This window comes from Cyprinus carpio, chromosome B2, assembly GCF_018340385.1.
Source record: "Cyprinus carpio isolate SPL01 chromosome B2, ASM1834038v1, whole genome shotgun sequence".
Lineage (NCBI taxonomy): Eukaryota > Metazoa > Chordata > Actinopteri > Cypriniformes > Cyprinidae > Cyprinus > Cyprinus carpio.
This window is the reverse complement of record NC_056598.1, coordinates 15,548,670-15,563,641: the sequence shown is the minus strand read 5'-3', so window position 1 is coordinate 15,563,641 and position 14,972 is coordinate 15,548,670. Positions and strand designations below refer to the sequence as shown.

Below are 14,972 nucleotides of genomic sequence, written 5' to 3'. Positions count from 1 at the left end.
ATTTTGAGGGACCCTAGTCTGAAAACCCCTGTTAAAACTACTTATGCAACATTATGCAATGACTTCACGGCGCTTGCGCAGTATAGGAAGTGCGTAGACACCGATCTCACGACATTTCCGCAAGCACACAAACAAGGAAGAAGCGTTTAGTCCATGTTTGGTAATTCTCAAAAATGAGTGCAATAAAGTCCTGCGGGATTTTGATGAGTTTTTGCTGCATACTTACGAGCACATATGCATCTTCCGACGTCTTCGATGGTGTTTTGGGGGAAACGGCGTCTTGTCATAAAACATGTCAGATGACTTACAGCTTGCACACTTATCCACGGGTGAGTGCGAGACATGCAACCAGTCACGGCTGTTTACTAACAAAGAAACGCTATTGAGATGTTAAGCCTGTCGTTAGTTTGCGTTTTAAAGAGTTGTGCGTTGTGATGTTAGAACAATAACAACGAGGAAAGCGGAATTAGACGCGTTTCTTCATTTGGCCTGTTTGTTTTGTTTTAGAAGGAGGCGCTGTACGCCTGTCAGAGAGGATGTCGCCTCTTCTCCATCTGTCAGTTCGTGGGTGACAGCAAGGATCTCAACGAAACCAAAGCTGAATGCGAGTCAGGTAATATTGAAGTATTGTCAGTCCTTACAGCATTCGCTTATCTTTGTGTTGATAACGGTGTGTTTGACTTCCTGCAGCCTGTCGTGAAGCCTACACTCAGTCAGAGGAGCAGTACGCATGCGATCTAGGATGCCAGAGTCAACAGCCATTTGCAGAGGAAAGAATGGAGCAGGTGTGAAAAGCATTTGAATAATTGTTTTACATGTTTACTGTCTTTCAATCGTCTGCTCTACTTGAATTTCACCAGTGTGCTATTTGAAATCACTGTATGTTTGTTTGTTTTGGTGGGAAGCTGTTGACCATGATGCCCAGGATCCATCTCCTGTATCCACTGACTTTGGTGAGGGGTTTCTGGGAAGACATGATGAGCCAGGCTCACAGCTTCATCACCTCCTCCTGGACATTTTACCTCCAGGCAGATGATGGCAAAGTGGTCATTTTCCAGGTAATGTCATGTTGATGTATTTTGGCCCTTTGTAGTAAAACATTTGGGCACCTCTTGTGCAAAGTAAGAAGTAAAACTTACTTCTGAAGTGTCATTGATCATTGATTTGCTTTATCTCGTTTCTAGTCCGAGCCCCAAATTCAGTTTATCCCTCAGTTTGAGTTCCAGAGGGACGAGACTGAGGAGTCACAGAGCACTTGTGAGCACTTCACATAACACACACAATGTTTTCCTCTTTGATTATTAAGCAAGCTTTGGAAAGTGTTACACTTCGTGACTGTTTTACATGTTTTCAGACTTTAATAATCATAATATTGTATGTTAAAGTGATTGTTCGGTCGTTCATTGGATGAAAGTGGATCTGAATGCAAAATTGAGGCTGATTGTAAGAAAGGGGTGGGATTTAAGCAGATTAAATGATTGAAGAATCCGACATGTATCACAGACAGAAGTTTGTAATTTCACCAGATGATCCAGTATATATATATATAGATATATATATATATATATATATATATATATATATATATATATATATACACAAAACTTTTATTTTAGATGCGATTAATTGTTTGAGAGCACTAACATAGATATGGTTCATCCATGCATGTTTTTATATATGTGTGTGTGAGTGTCTGTGTGTGTGTGTGTGATATATATATATATATATATATATATATATATATATATAAAAAAAACATGCATGGATGAACCATTCACAATAAGATCAATAACATATGTTTAGAGAACCAAAAACAGGTGAATTTTAATCTCTTGATGACACTGAAGTTGAGCGTGTAATATCTGTACCATTAGTAGGAGCTTGTAGTGCTTGTTTTGGCTGCCCAATATAAAAGCATTTGCTCAACTAATCGGTCAGGTTTTGAGCCAAGACTACCTTTTATTTTAGGAAACGTGTGTTTTGCTGCTGCTAGTGGCACAAAAATTGCATACTGTAGATTTAAGATGCCATGTTATAATATCTAAATATGTAATAACAGTCATGATTGATCAGCAAAGGCTGACTTAACCGTGTCACTTTCCACAACATCATCTTAGCATCATTCTCTTAACAGAAGTACTTTTAAGATCTCAACACTGATATTGGACCCCTTGTATTATTAATAGTTGTAGGTCAGGAAATGAAAAACCCTGTTTATAAAGACTACCCAAGAAGCTACATTCAGGAGAGAGACAGAGACATGTTCATCGATCGAAGCAACTCTGAGGACGATTACAACCTCTTCAGCTGTCTCTCAAGGTTGGACACATGTTGATCTGGATTCTAATCTCTGAAGATTTGTTGCAGTCTGTTGATCTTGTTGAACATGTTTTTTGTTGTTTTTTGTACCAGCAGGAACCCGTGGCTGCCTGGCTGGATCCTGACCACCACTCTGGTTCTGTCCGTCTTGGTTCTGATCTGGATTTGTTGTGCCACAGTGTCCACCGCCGTTGAGCAGTACGTCCCTGCTGAGGTAAACCACTTCACATGCACTCATCTTCATGTTTTTAGCCAATTATTGGTTAGTTGGTTATGTTGAACTAACTCATCCACATGTTCTCCCTACTTTTAACAGAAGCTAAGCATATATGGGGATATGGAGTGCATTAAGGATCAGAAACTGACCCCGTATCTGCAGTCCTCTCTGGTGATCATCAGATCTCCAGGTGTGGAGGAGCAGGAAGCTGGACCTCTTCCATCAAAGGTCAATCTGGATCAGTCTAACATTTAACCAGTCTAACATCCAAAGAAATTGATAGAGCTTTTGGTTTTCTCTTTCAGAGGTGGTGTTGTAGCTTCAAACGCATTGACTGTGGGTTTCTTGGTTCTCCTTTTTTTTTTTAAATTTGAGAAACGTGGACTGTGGGGAATATATTCTGTTTATGTTTTGGCACTTTAAAGGCATTAGCTTTCAGACTGAAAGCTCTGTAGGATCTGAGTTTTTCTGTTTACTGCCCATTTGTAGAGACAAAGTCTTCTTGTTTTCCTTATTTGTTTTTGAGTGTTCTCGGTGTGATCAATAACAGCTTGTGATTTGAGGTACAACTTGTTGCACAATGACATTAACGTTTTGATTTTTGCTTTAGTACAAGAGTTCTCTGCTGCAGTGAATGGAAATTTCTTGTCAAAGTCAATAAAGGCATTGTAAATGAAGATGTTTTGCGACCTCTCAGATTTGTCTTCTAAATAATAATAAACAATACCACTAAAAAGTGTTCTGTTCTCATGTTTTGTTTTTAAGTTAAATATATAGAGTTGTAATGCAGGGTTTAATGTGTTTTTTTTTTATTGGACTAGTCAAACCTAACATGATTTTTGTCTGTATGGGCGTGTCAATGCTGACAACAAAGATTTTATGTGCTGATGTTGTTAGCAAGTTACCATCTTGTAACACTCTTCTGACCATTTATATAGGCTTCTGAAGACTGTTTCTGTATACCAGATGTAAGAATTGCGCATTAAACATTTCATTACATAAAAAAACAACAACAACAACAGGACCCAACCTGGAGAAAGGAAATTAGGTTATATAGGTCTTTAATGACAGTTAATTGAATTAGGAATATTATCTATTTTTCTGTATTGTTTGAGAAGAGGGTTATTTTTTATTATTTTTTTTCTCCCCAAGTTGGGACAGTCTGGTATACCAATATTAGAGAGAACTGAAACAGAAAAGGAAGGTAAGATGTACTTCTCTGAGAGTTCCTTTTCCTTTCTGGACAGAAACACAATCAGTGAATGTATCAAAACTTAATACTGTTTAATGTTATTATGAATGTTGTTACATACAACATCATTCAAATGTTTCCAGTCAGTATTTCTCTTCCTGAAATTAATACATTTATTAAGCAAAGATGCATTAAATTAATTGAAAGGAACGGTAAATATATGCTGTTCTTATGCACTTTCTATTCATCAAAGAATTAAAAAAAGTATCAGTTTTCACAAAAATATTATACTGCATAACAGTTTCAACACTGATAATTAGAAATGTTTCTTTAGCAGAAAATCAGCATATGAAATATTTTTAAGGATCATGTGACAGAACACTGGAGTAATGCATTCTGCCTTCACAGGAATAAATTATTTAAAAAATATAAAATATAGAAAACAGTTGCTGTAAATTAATGCACCAAAGAAATGCATCCTTAGTGAGCATAAGACATTTTCACATAAACATATGACCCCAAACTTTTATATAGCTATGTATCTGTATAGAAAGTTACTATGTACTTTTATTAAACAAATACAGAAATTTGCTCTTGCAATGTTGTGTAAATTATCTAATGTTTAAATGAATTACAGTGTGAAGATCACAAGACATTGTGTGCAAAGCATTATCTAGCCATGAGGCTTATGGAACAGAATGAGTGTTTTCATCAAGTTGTTGCAGATGCTGCACTAGAAGGGCTGTGTGTGTGTGTGTGTCTCATTGGGATCACTCTGTCTTTGTTCTTCAGTGTAGTGGCAGTGGTGCTAGTTTTGGTTTTTGGCATCCCTAATACACCTCTAAGTGTTGTTTTTTATGTTGTAACAAGTGATCATTATTGAACCTGTACTTTATTTTAACTTCAGACTATTTTTGTAACCATATTAATAATTGTGGAAACTGCTCACATGGAAGTGGAATTTGTAAGTTATACTCTGCGAAGTAAAATATGGTAATATATTTACAGTAATCTGAGTATTTATAAAGAGTGATTAAATATAAGGGTAGTTATAAGACGAGCGCTTATCAAGATCAACTAAACGCTGGATTTTCAAAAGTATGTGAAATATTTAAAGTTCACGGCACAGAATCTTTAAAATATGTCGGAGAGTTTTACACACCGGTCTGTTATTGTGGCGACATTTCCACGCCTCGAAACGTGACGATGAACGAAACAAACTGTTATTATTTGTTTGACATGTCGGTCAAACAGCCTCATGGGCGGGCCTTGGCCAATGAAAGCTGCCATGAATTCTGAAGTCTGAAGGTCTGGCTACGCGAGACTATGGTGTGCCTGCACCCTTACTACTATTGATGAAATATTTTATTTATCCTGTATTTAAAAAAAATGTACAAAGATGGTCAGCTGGCATCTCGGCTTTGTCTTCTTTCAAAAAAATTGTTTCAGTCTGAAGAATGTCAGTCTGATGAATACATCTGAATCAAAGGCTAAAAATACCAAGATTTCTGAAAATGAAGCAATATATATTAAAATAGATTATGGCAGTGATTCCCAAACTAGGGTACACATAAATGCCCCTTTAATTAGTCATTTCAACATAATGAAAAAATGTTGGTAGTACTGGATTATGAGATGTTTTGAAATTTGTACCGCTTTTGATGTATTCAATTCAAGTTTTTGTACAGCACTTTTCACGATACAAATCATTGCAAAGCAGTTTTACAATATCTTTCTACAATATATTTAGTAGTAGCTTATCAGTGGTGACCATGTCAGTAAATGGACATATGGCAGAAATGTACAGAAAAATTAAAGACGTAATCAAACAGACTATAAACACTATTAAAAGCAATTATTATATGATACAATCAAACTTATTGCTGATATGTGTTCACACTACCATTTTTCCTATTTTGTAACATATTTGTTCTCCTAAAGCCCAGATTTTTGCCCCAATTAGCAGTCTAGGTGAGTCATTGCTAGTTGCCCATAAAGCCAATTTTAGAACATGTATTGTTTTAATTTGTCACGTCACAAGGCACATGTTTCTTTGCATCCACAATGACTTGATCTGGTAGTGTGTGATCCTCAGTCATTTAGTGCCATTTCTGTAACCGTTTTAAAATGTGTTCCAGCCTTTATGATTTTGTATAAACATGCTCATGTTTGGCAGCCAGTGTATTTGTATTATGAAACAAAAGACTAGAGTACAAAAATAAAAAATAAGCCGTTTTTAATTGTGAAGAATCCAAACTAAAAGCATTTCAGTGTCATGTTCCTCACAGAGGAACGTCACATGTCTGTGTCCACTCAGTAACTATTTAACAGATCTAAGTCCTCCGCAGACAGAGCTGACAGAGACTGGCGCTTTGACAGAGGAGCTGAACTTTGGTCTTCCTCTGTTGATAGTCTCCTCTTCTTGCCCTTCTGAACAGCTACCACTGTTGACGAGAGTGTGTTGTGTTCTGCTGTTGAACTCGTGCCACAGAGATCAACCTTATGAAAGTGAATCGGCACAACTTTGTCTTTCTTTGTGGTGTCACTCGTCCCAGAGCAGGAGTTTAATGTCTCTCGGACAAACTTTTCTCTTCCATCTAAAGAACAAAATGAAAACAATCCAAATTCAGGTTATTGTAACAAATACAACAATAACAAGAATTAGTAGTAGTAATATAATATTTTGTGATAAAGTGAACATGTGGATAAAAGGAATAAACTCACAGAACCGGAGAGCATTTGTTCTTGGTTTGCAGTCTTTCTTTGGTACTTCAGAAGCTGTAATTTCCCACTGGTTTATTACCTGATTCAAATTTGAATAGTGGAAGAATTTAATACAGAGATGCCTCATTATAAAACATTGCATTCATAATTACATATAAAACCTTCTCTGTTACCTGTTCAGCCCAGCCTTCTGTTTTACAATCAGAGTGTCCAAACTCCTTCAAAGGTGTTTCTGATAAGACCATTCTCATATTCTTTCTGAAGAATCCTTTCAAAGACACATTCACCTAAAAGAGATTTCTAATATTATACAAGACCTCAGTAAAAACATACTCAGTGATGTTAGCTTTTTAATTGTGTTACCGTCACATTTGTCCCAGATATGTCCAGTTTCTGTAGCGTTTTAAAGCATGTTAGATATCCAAGACCTTTCTCAGTAATGGGATTCTCTGTTAAAAAATAATCGAAATGGCAAGAGTATACATTACCATAAACATCACATTCATCATGGTTATGTATAAAAAGCTATTAAAAGCATTTATGTAATGAGATTCAAACACAGTTTAGTTTTATTGTTTTTACTTTGTTTTCTATGCTCACCAAGGCTGCATTTATTAAAATGATCAATGTTAAAAACAGTTGTGCTGCCTTATATTCTAGGATTATATTTTCAGGATTGTTTGATAAACAGAAATGTTAAAAGAACAGCATTTATTTAAAATAGAAATCGTTTGTAACATTATAAACGTCAGTAAAGGTTTTATTTATGTCTTTATTGTCACTTTCGTTTAAATGCATCCTTTCTGAATAAAAAAATATTTATACTGAACTCAAACGTTTGAATAGTAGTTTATCTGACTCTACAAATCAATAAACTTACCAGAGAGTTCCAAAAGTTGCAGATTTTCTAGACCTTTCTTCATCACCCTCACCGGGGCGGTCAGTCTCTGCAGTCCTGCATCAGAAAGGCAGTTTGCACCTATGAAAAGCTTCACAAGACTACCCAAAAAAAGGGAAATGTGAAGAGGAAAAAGAAAGTGACTTCACTCTTCATCACAAAGTAAAACAAACACCCAATACATTCTCTGAAATGTTCTTTTTATTTACGCAGCTATGCCAGTTAATGAGATGAATTAATGAAGTTTCCATACCTAGCCAGGGCTTCAGAGGTTATGTATTTAAAAACCTCATGGTTGTCACCTAATCTACATCCATAGAGGTCCAGGCTCTCCAGATTCTGAAACTGTCTGATCTCTTCCAACCTTTCGGATATCAAAAGATTCCTGAAAACACAATGACACTGATGTAAATGCACTGCTTTCTAAATCATGCTGGGTATAAATGTTTACCTAGGCAGCCTACTTGGGCTGACAGCCATGAGATTGTGTTTTCTTCTCACCTGTTCCTCAAACACAGGGATCTCAGCACTAGTTCTCCGTAGGCCTCACAGAAGACCTGCAGTGCTCTGGGTGCAGTGTGAGGCTCAGTGAATTTGTGTCTCTCTTCAGCGGCCGAGAACAACTTATCAGCCATTTGCTCAGGAAAACCGACCAGTGAGTCCACATGCTCGATATGATCAGCGATGAACTGTAAAGAGATGTCAAATAAAGACTTCACCGTGTACCGCAGGCTGCCCTCTTTGTTGTAGGTGAATATGAAGTGGTCTCTTCTCTTTGTGTGGCTCGCGGATGGTAAAGTGTCGATGCAGAGTTGAAAGGAGAAGTCTCTGGTGAAGAGTCTGTGCTGCGGAGCATGATTCCTGTCTGCACTGACACACCGCAGTTCTCCTTTCTCCCGGACATACACTGCTCCACAGCCCTCACTTACATACATCCTCACTAACCAGCTCTCTACACAAACCAAGCGGCTAGTGTCCAGAATATTCGGGTGTCGTTTGAAAATCAAGGGTATACTAACGGAAACAGCGAGGAGTTTGTAAAATGTAGAAAGATTTAAAAACGACGGGCTCTTGGAGTAACATCCCTACCGTAAGGCGAGTTTCACCCACATTCCAAAATAAAAGTCTTTACTGAAATCTGCACTAAAATGCAGATAACTTCAGTATTAAAAAAAAAACACGTTTAAAAACTATTACCTATGCTATAACTCTGATATATTTTAGTCGCCCCCCCCCCCCCCATATTTATATTTTACCATATTAGTTACTTTTATTGTTTGTCTGTTTTTCTTTTTTTTTTTTTTTTTTTTTTTTTTTTTAATTGGTCTCCATTTTTTATTATTTTCTTCTAATATTTTATTTATTTACTTACTTACTGCATAATTTTACCACAAGTTGCAAAACACCAGGTGAAAAATAATTTGAAGGGCTTACGATTAGTATTTATGGACTTTTATTTTGCTACGCATCACTATCACTGCTCCTTTCCGCGTTTCCATTTTCGCACCTTCAAAACAAAGTTTAAAATCCTGAAACATTCAAGAAGCTTTTACTGGTGAGTTGATTACAATGACGAAAACATTAGAGGTCCTATTTTGCTATAAAAAGGCGATGTAAATCATCTGAGAGAATGCATATTCTTAAGACAACAATTTGTTACGTTGTAACTGCACTTTTCTGTTTGATGTATAATATCCGCATACGTCTGAATGTCAACAGGTTGTACAGTGTCACTTCTGCTGTACATGCAATCAGACACTTCAGTTACAGTGGTAGGTCAGCCATGGTTGCTAAAACTTAATGCTTAAAAGGATAGTTCACCCTAAAACTAAACTTTTGTCATCACTTACTTCCGTGGAACTAGTTAGAAAGATCGACAGTCTCAGTCGTTCTTCACATTCATTGAATCGGAAGAAGATACAGTGAATCTGAATGAATCTGTCAGTCACTCACATTCTGCCTAATGTATCTTCCTGTGTTCCGATTTTTGGAACAACATGAGAGTATTGATTTTAATCTTGGGTGAAATATACCTTCAACAACCTACAATATCAATAGCATTAACTAAAGCTTGTCTGCTTATCTCTCTTCTATTGATGCCTTCATTCACAGAGCATATAGATCTGTGATGGCCAATACGGATTTTCATTTGCAGTTTCAAGGTGAGTCCGTTAAAAAACTTATTTGAAAGGCAAACAGTTCCTTTTAATAAAAAAAGATCATGGAATCTGCTTATTGCTCTTGGAAAAAAATATATATATAAAAAAATATTTTCTATATTGTGCTAGAATTTGAAGATGAGCAAGGATTCACTGATAATAATCAAGGTGCCACAACAGTGACCATCGATGACCCCATCAAATCTAGAAAACAACGAAAAGCTACTGGAACTGCTTTTGAAGAAGAGGACAACGATGACAAAACTGAGGTCCGTGGGACACAATCTCTAGATAATCTGAGATCTTCATTTCTTCAGAAGGAGCACTGATTCAAAATACATGTTTCTTTGTCAAAAAGCTTCTGTCAGGTCAAAGAAAAAGTGCACCCTTCTGGACGTTTGAGTATTACCAAACATTATTTGATGTGGACAGTCATCAGGTCAGCCATCTTTACTGTAGGATTCAGCCCTCACACTACAGTGATTATCATTTCAGAGTTAAAAAGCATTCATTAGAAATATATACTTTTAAGGGTTTTCTAATTCTTTTAAAATAAAAAATATAAATTGCTGCTGTTTTCATTTATAGGTAAAGAACAGAATAATTGGTTCAATTCTGCCTTGGCCTGGGAAAAACTTTGTTGAGGTCTATTTACGGAGTAACCCAGACCTGTATGGTAAGCTAAATGATCTAAAATAGTTTAGAGCAAAAATAAAGATGTTTCCAAAAAGTTAATAGGAGCATGTTGTTTACTTTTGTAGGACCTTTCTGGATCTGTGCAACTCTTGTTTTTGCCATCGCTGTAAGTGGAAACATCTCCAGTTTTCTTGTGCACCAGGGTCAGCCAAATTTCAGATATGTGCCAGACTTCAGCAAAGGTTAGAGATATGATGTTTGAAATAGCCCAAACAAATCAGACCCTCTGGCCTCACCCTAAAAATGACACTGGTTCTTTTGATTGTTTTCCAGTAACTATGGCAGCCACAGCTATCTACAGTTATGCATGGTTAGTGCCTTTAGCTCTGTGGGGTTTTCTTACCTGGCGAAATACGAAGATCACAAGCCTGGTGTCCTACTCCTTCTTGCAGATAGTGTGTGTCTATGGTTACTCGCTCTCCATCTACATCCCTGCTGTGGTGAGTCATACAGTCACAACATATACATTCTGCGCATAATTACCACATCTGGGTGTGATAAACACATTTGATAGATTCTTTTCAAGCATTGTCTGTCATTATAAGTTTGCAGATACAGTTTATTTCCTTTTTTGTGTGAAAAACAGATATTGTGGATAATACCAAATGAAGGGTTGAGGTGGTGCTCCATCGTGGTAGCTTTGTGTCTCTCAGGATCTGTGCTGGTATTGACCTTCTGGCCAGCCATCAGGGACGATAAACCAAGGATTACCATTGCGATCATATCCACAATCATGATTCTTCACGTCCTGCTTGCAGTTGGTTGCAAGGTATGTTTTTAAGAATCTTTATACATTAGAATTGAATGGGATTCACATGATCTATTATGAACAAAATACACAAAACATATTCAGGATGCACATTATATTTGTCTATTTTTGTTACTGAATGAATTCATCAGTATCAGTCCATATATGATATACCAGTCAATATTGGATATTTAATTGTGCATGCTTATTTGTCCTTATATTTACATTTACATTAGCTTTGCTGGAACCTAATGCACACTTAATTTTTTTTATTTACTTAATTTTATTTACTTGTCATTATGCTTAGATTGACAGGAACCATTTAAAATGATTGGTTTTAGTTTATAGTATTTTATATTACAAACTAATTAATTATAGTATATCTGTTTTGTAATATCATTGCATCCTAATATATATGCGTATAATTATGCACTTACTAAAACAATACAAGCAAAACATATTAGATGAAACTTTTTCTAAAATGTTGCAAATATGCTAGAGACGTTATAACTAAAGTTGTGTAGCTTTACTAGCAACTCAATGTCAGCATTTTAGCACTGCTTCTTGCAATGTTAAAGGATCGAACAGGTTGGTGTCAAGTGTGTTTCCCCAGTGGAAGGGTGTGTTCTTGGAAACACTAGCAATAGTCAATGACTGGCTTGGAAACATGCCAGTTTGTGAGCAGAGCCATGTCCTTATGGCTGTCATGTGCCGTCAATTACATTCATTTAATTATGGAATGCAGTGTTTAGAGGACAAAAGTGCTGTCAGAGTCTGAAAGATTTGTGCCCTCTCTCTTTTTTCAGGCATGTTTCTTCAGTACATATGAGATGCATCCATCAAAGGCTCACAATGAGCCATCGACAGCGACCAACACTTCATCCACAAATCCAAAGTGAATTAGAACCTTGGTTAAATGCAGGACTTCAGCGAGGTGGCAGTGGCACTCTCTCATGTGCTTTTTAATAAAGATGAAATGGAATAGAAATGCCAGCACTTTAAGACTTTTAGATGAGCCGAGTGTCATTTGATTGTACCAGCTGTTGGGAAAATAAGACATTTGCATTTGATGAGGTGTTAACATGAGACAGGACTTCCTGTACATAATCTGTGCTCCTCGAGAGACTGTTATTCTTCTGTAATTGCAGCTTCTCTTCTTCCCTTATTAGAGAGAATCGGGTATCTTTATAATGAGATTGTGGGCTGTCTGGATTTCTTCATTTTGGTGTTTATGTTTGTAGGTGAGCAGTGAAACCTGGAGATAATCATCTACAACATGTTAGATGTTTTCTGATTTGATGTTCAGACACGTTACTGTTACAAAGTAGAGGACATGTATATACTGTATAACTGTGGTTTAATAATTTATGTGATAATTAAGCTTAAGATGGTTTTCAAAGGGTCACTCTCCTGTTTCTACCACTTTGGAATGTGTACATGTACTTAAAATATTTTAACACTTTATAAAACTAAAGGTCCAGCAGAAAAAGGGATGGGAAAAATAAAATATGAATTAAATTGCACATAAACAGAAATCGCTTGCATATTTACATTTGAATATAGTTTAAAATCAAAGCTATAGCTTATTTGAATATTTTACAAATTTTCAGTTCTCTTTGGCCATTGATTTTTTTTTGCTATTATTTTTACACTGTGTATTTGTGAGAGACTTGTAACTAGATCTATGCCTTTTCTTTAAACAAGATACTAACCTAGAGCATAAAATGCCTATAACAATTAACTGTATTCCAAGACGTCACACTGTAATAAATATTTAGCAGCTTTTTTCCCCATTTAAAATTACATGCCCACAAATACAGACCAAAATGGCGAGCATATACTGAGTGTATAAAGTTTTTTTCCTTTTATAATGTCTCAGTGACTGATGATGATACTGATAGCCAAGTGGTTTTAAAGCAGATCATAGAATTTCATTCTCGGCATCAATAAGATTCACAAACAAAGGTTATTGTCATAGATAAAATCTATCTTGTCTTTGATGCCAGTATCTGATACAGTGCAAAGTTTGGTGTATCTTCGAGCACCATCAGCAGTGCACTTTATTCATCACAGTCATTAGATTAATTAGATTAAAAAAAAAAACATTTTTAAGTTGGCACTGGTGTTATGAAATGGCTCGGCTACATTTTCCAAATTAACAAAATAGAAAATTTGTGTCACTTGAAACTGTGCAAATGTGTGGTGTGTCCTAATTAATGGTCATTCTAGCCTTAGCTTAGAGTTACACCGAAGCTGCCTCCCAAACCTCCAACCTTTGTGAAGGAATGTCAGCTTCACAAGTCACCGTTTCCCTTTACACAGTGGATTAAAAATAAGGAGGCTTTATTTCTGGATCATTGAATTCACAGGTATCTCCTGACATTGCTTTTTTAATGACCTACAAATGGAAAACCTATTTAATGAGGATTTGACCCGACGACCTGTATCAAGGAACATGTCTTTTCAATATTGCATTTAAAACTGCAAATGAATGATGGCTGGGAAAGTGGAAAAGGTGTCCAAATACGAAACTTTGAAGCTTTTGGAAAAGTGCCGGAAGGAAAGAGACGATGCTTTGCACCGCGAGAATATGATGAGGGAGAAAATGAGACAATACGAGTCTCGAATGAGATCAACCGAAGCGCTGAAACAGAAATTAAAGCAATTGATTTTGGACAACAAGGAGCTGCGGAAACAAGTGAAGGTCCTGCGGGTTGAAATTGGTTTAGAGGCCAGTCCCAAATTTCACGGAAAAACCACCAAGGATATAATAAACGACCTGCACGAGAAGGAGCGCGAGTGCAGTTCTCTTGTTGAAAAAGCGGGTAAATTAAGTTTGACGATTGATGAACTGACATCCGAGCTGGCCAACACCGTGACCTCGAAGACTTTGCTGGAGGACCAGGTGCAGTCCCTGCAGCAGAACCTGAAGGACATGACCAACAACCAGCGGCGTCTCCTGAAGCTCTGGGAGGACAAGAAGGCTCAGCGGGAGCAGCTGTCACTGCCCGCCATACCGCAGAGACCCGGACAAAAACCGCTGGTGCATAAAGGCGTCCAGACGGAGATGTCCATCAGTTCAACCCAGATATTACCCACCAACGCATTCGAGACCAAGACCCGCCGGGAGACTGATAAAGGCAGAACCAGTCTGGACAGACGCAACCTCACTTTAGCGAACGGCACCCACCGAGAGAAAAACGCGTTAATTCAGAACGAAGCGAAAGGAATACACAACTGACGATTATTTCACGAAACATTTTTGTGTCTGTCTGCGCGTCATTATGCTGCTCAATGCCTCAACTTACAGCATTATTTACTTTAAAATAAATATATAGTTTTTAGTATGTTTAAAATTATTAAGCAACAGCCTGTTTGAAACAACCGAAACATTGAGGACTATATGTTACTGTATCATAATTATTTCTTATGTATTGACTATTACAGTTTTTTAGACTGCTGTTTGATGTAATGGCCACAAAACCTTGTGTATAATATAATACTGTATAACATTAAATATAAATGTAATTTATTCATTTTTATTCTGATTTTCCCTTTTTAATTAGGATAATGTTGTAATTAAGTGATACAATTATTTCATTTTTATTTTTTTATGTTGATTAATATGCTTCACAATAGTATTATCTTTTGAAAAGAACAGCTATAAATTTGCGCAGAATTCACATTTCTGGATGGGCTATCTCTTTAATGGGATAGTTCACCCAAAATGTAACGTTACTCATCAAAATAAATCATTTCCAAACCATTATGACTTTTCTGATAACGGTGACTTACTCTACAGAGCACAGAAAAAAATCGAAGAATGTTGAGAACCAAACCTTTGACTTCCATCGTATTAACAAAAAAACACACATTTCTCAAAATATCTTCTTTTTATGTCCCATAGAATAAAGAAAGTCTCATGAGGATGAGTAAATAATGGCGCTTTTTTATTTATTTTGAGGTGAGCAAAATACTGTATAAAAACAGGTGAGCAGCTATCCCTTTAAGTGTGATTG

At 36.6% G+C, this 14,972-nt stretch overlaps 4 protein-coding genes across 8 annotated transcripts; 3 read left to right on the top strand and 1 right to left on the bottom strand.

Moving 5' to 3' along the window:
• The first annotated feature begins 89 nt into the window (after nucleotides 1-89).
• Nucleotides 90-3,275, top strand: tmem59 (transmembrane protein 59). 4 transcript variants are annotated; one of them, XM_042718306.1, is made up of 8 exons: nucleotides 90-329; nucleotides 508-613; nucleotides 691-785; nucleotides 906-1,058; nucleotides 1,185-1,257; nucleotides 2,187-2,319; nucleotides 2,413-2,533; nucleotides 2,633-3,275. In XM_042718306.1, the coding sequence occupies exons 1-8, from the start codon at nucleotides 174-176 to the stop codon at nucleotides 2,789-2,791; spliced, it is 996 nt and encodes a 331-aa protein (XP_042574240.1). In that variant the 5' UTR covers nucleotides 90-173; the 3' UTR covers nucleotides 2,792-3,275. The 4 variants fall into 4 exon arrangements, with proteins under 4 accessions (XP_042574240.1, XP_018924449.1, XP_042574241.1 ...); XM_019068904.2 differs by having other exon boundaries at nucleotides 91-329; nucleotides 2,416-2,533; nucleotides 2,636-3,275; XM_042718307.1 differs by having other exon boundaries at nucleotides 91-329; nucleotides 2,416-2,533.
• A 2,672-nt stretch (nucleotides 3,276-5,947) lies between these two features.
• Nucleotides 5,948-8,490, bottom strand: lrrc42 (leucine rich repeat containing 42). The gene is made up of 7 exons (XM_019068902.2): nucleotides 7,852-8,490; nucleotides 7,604-7,735; nucleotides 7,333-7,451; nucleotides 6,816-6,901; nucleotides 6,626-6,739; nucleotides 6,453-6,531; nucleotides 5,948-6,325 (listed from the first exon to the last, which is right to left on the bottom strand). The coding sequence occupies exons 1-7, from the start codon at nucleotides 8,283-8,285 to the stop codon at nucleotides 6,042-6,044; spliced, it is 1,248 nt and encodes a 415-aa protein (XP_018924447.1). The 5' UTR covers nucleotides 8,286-8,490; the 3' UTR covers nucleotides 5,948-6,041.
• A 274-nt stretch (nucleotides 8,491-8,764) lies between these two features.
• LOC109051350 (protein YIPF1-like) lies at nucleotides 8,765-12,476 on the top strand. 2 transcript variants are annotated; one of them, XM_019068900.2, is made up of 10 exons: nucleotides 8,765-8,905; nucleotides 9,070-9,122; nucleotides 9,463-9,512; nucleotides 9,639-9,778; nucleotides 9,868-9,948; nucleotides 10,098-10,185; nucleotides 10,271-10,387; nucleotides 10,479-10,645; nucleotides 10,792-10,974; nucleotides 11,760-12,476. In XM_019068900.2, exons 3-10 carry the CDS (start codon nucleotides 9,479-9,481, stop codon nucleotides 11,850-11,852), a joined length of 903 nt encoding a protein of 300 aa, XP_018924445.1. In that variant the 5' UTR covers nucleotides 8,765-8,905; nucleotides 9,070-9,122; nucleotides 9,463-9,478; the 3' UTR covers nucleotides 11,853-12,476. The 2 variants fall into 2 exon arrangements, with proteins under 2 accessions (XP_018924445.1, XP_018924446.1); XM_019068901.2 differs by lacking the exon at nucleotides 9,070-9,122 and having other exon boundaries at nucleotides 8,799-8,905.
• A 167-nt stretch (nucleotides 12,477-12,643) lies between these two features.
• On the top strand, nucleotides 12,644-14,871 carry LOC109079476. Its single transcript, XM_019094627.2, has one exon. The coding sequence runs from the start codon at nucleotides 13,445-13,447 to the stop codon at nucleotides 14,192-14,194; it is 750 nt and encodes a 249-aa protein (XP_018950172.2). The 5' UTR covers nucleotides 12,644-13,444; the 3' UTR covers nucleotides 14,195-14,871.
• The last annotated feature ends 101 nt before the right edge of the window (nucleotides 14,872-14,972 follow it).

What these genes read in the sequence shown, in the direction of transcription:
- LOC109079476 (XM_019094627.2), top strand. Translation starts at nt 13,445, where the DNA reads ATGATGGCTGGGAAAGTGGAAAAGGTGTCCAAATACGAAACTTTGAAG.
- LOC109051350 (XM_019068900.2), top strand. Translation starts at nt 9,479, where the DNA reads ATGGCCAATACGGATTTTCATTTGCAGTTTCAAG. An exon ending in TTGATGTGGACAGTCATCAG is followed by an intron (nt 9,949 to 10,097) that starts GTCAGCCATCTT and finishes TTTCATTTATAG; the next exon opens with GTAAAGAACAGAATAATTGG. An exon ending in GAGTAACCCAGACCTGTATG is followed by an intron (nt 10,186 to 10,270) that starts GTAAGCTAAATG and finishes TTACTTTTGTAG; the next exon opens with GACCTTTCTGGATCTGTGCA.
- lrrc42 (XM_019068902.2), bottom strand. Translation starts at nt 8,285, where the DNA reads ATGTATGTAAGTGAGGGCTGTGGAGCAGTGTATGTCCGGGAGAAAGGA. An exon ending in ACCTCTGAAGCCCTGGCTAG is followed by an intron (nt 7,452 to 7,603) that starts GTATGGAAACTT and finishes TTTTTTGGGTAG; the next exon opens with TCTTGTGAAGCTTTTCATAG. An exon ending in TATCTGGGACAAATGTGACG is followed by an intron (nt 6,740 to 6,815) that starts GTAACACAATTA and finishes AATCTCTTTTAG; the next exon opens with GTGAATGTGTCTTTGAAAGG.
- tmem59 (XM_042718306.1), top strand. Translation starts at nt 174, where the DNA reads ATGAGTGCAATAAAGTCCTGCGGGATTTTGATGAGTTTTTGCTGCATA. An exon ending in TGAGGAGTCACAGAGCACTT is followed by an intron (nt 1,258 to 2,186) that starts GTGAGCACTTCA and finishes TATTATTAATAG; the next exon opens with TTGTAGGTCAGGAAATGAAA. An exon ending in CTCTTCAGCTGTCTCTCAAG is followed by an intron (nt 2,320 to 2,412) that starts GTTGGACACATG and finishes TTTTTGTACCAG; the next exon opens with CAGGAACCCGTGGCTGCCTG.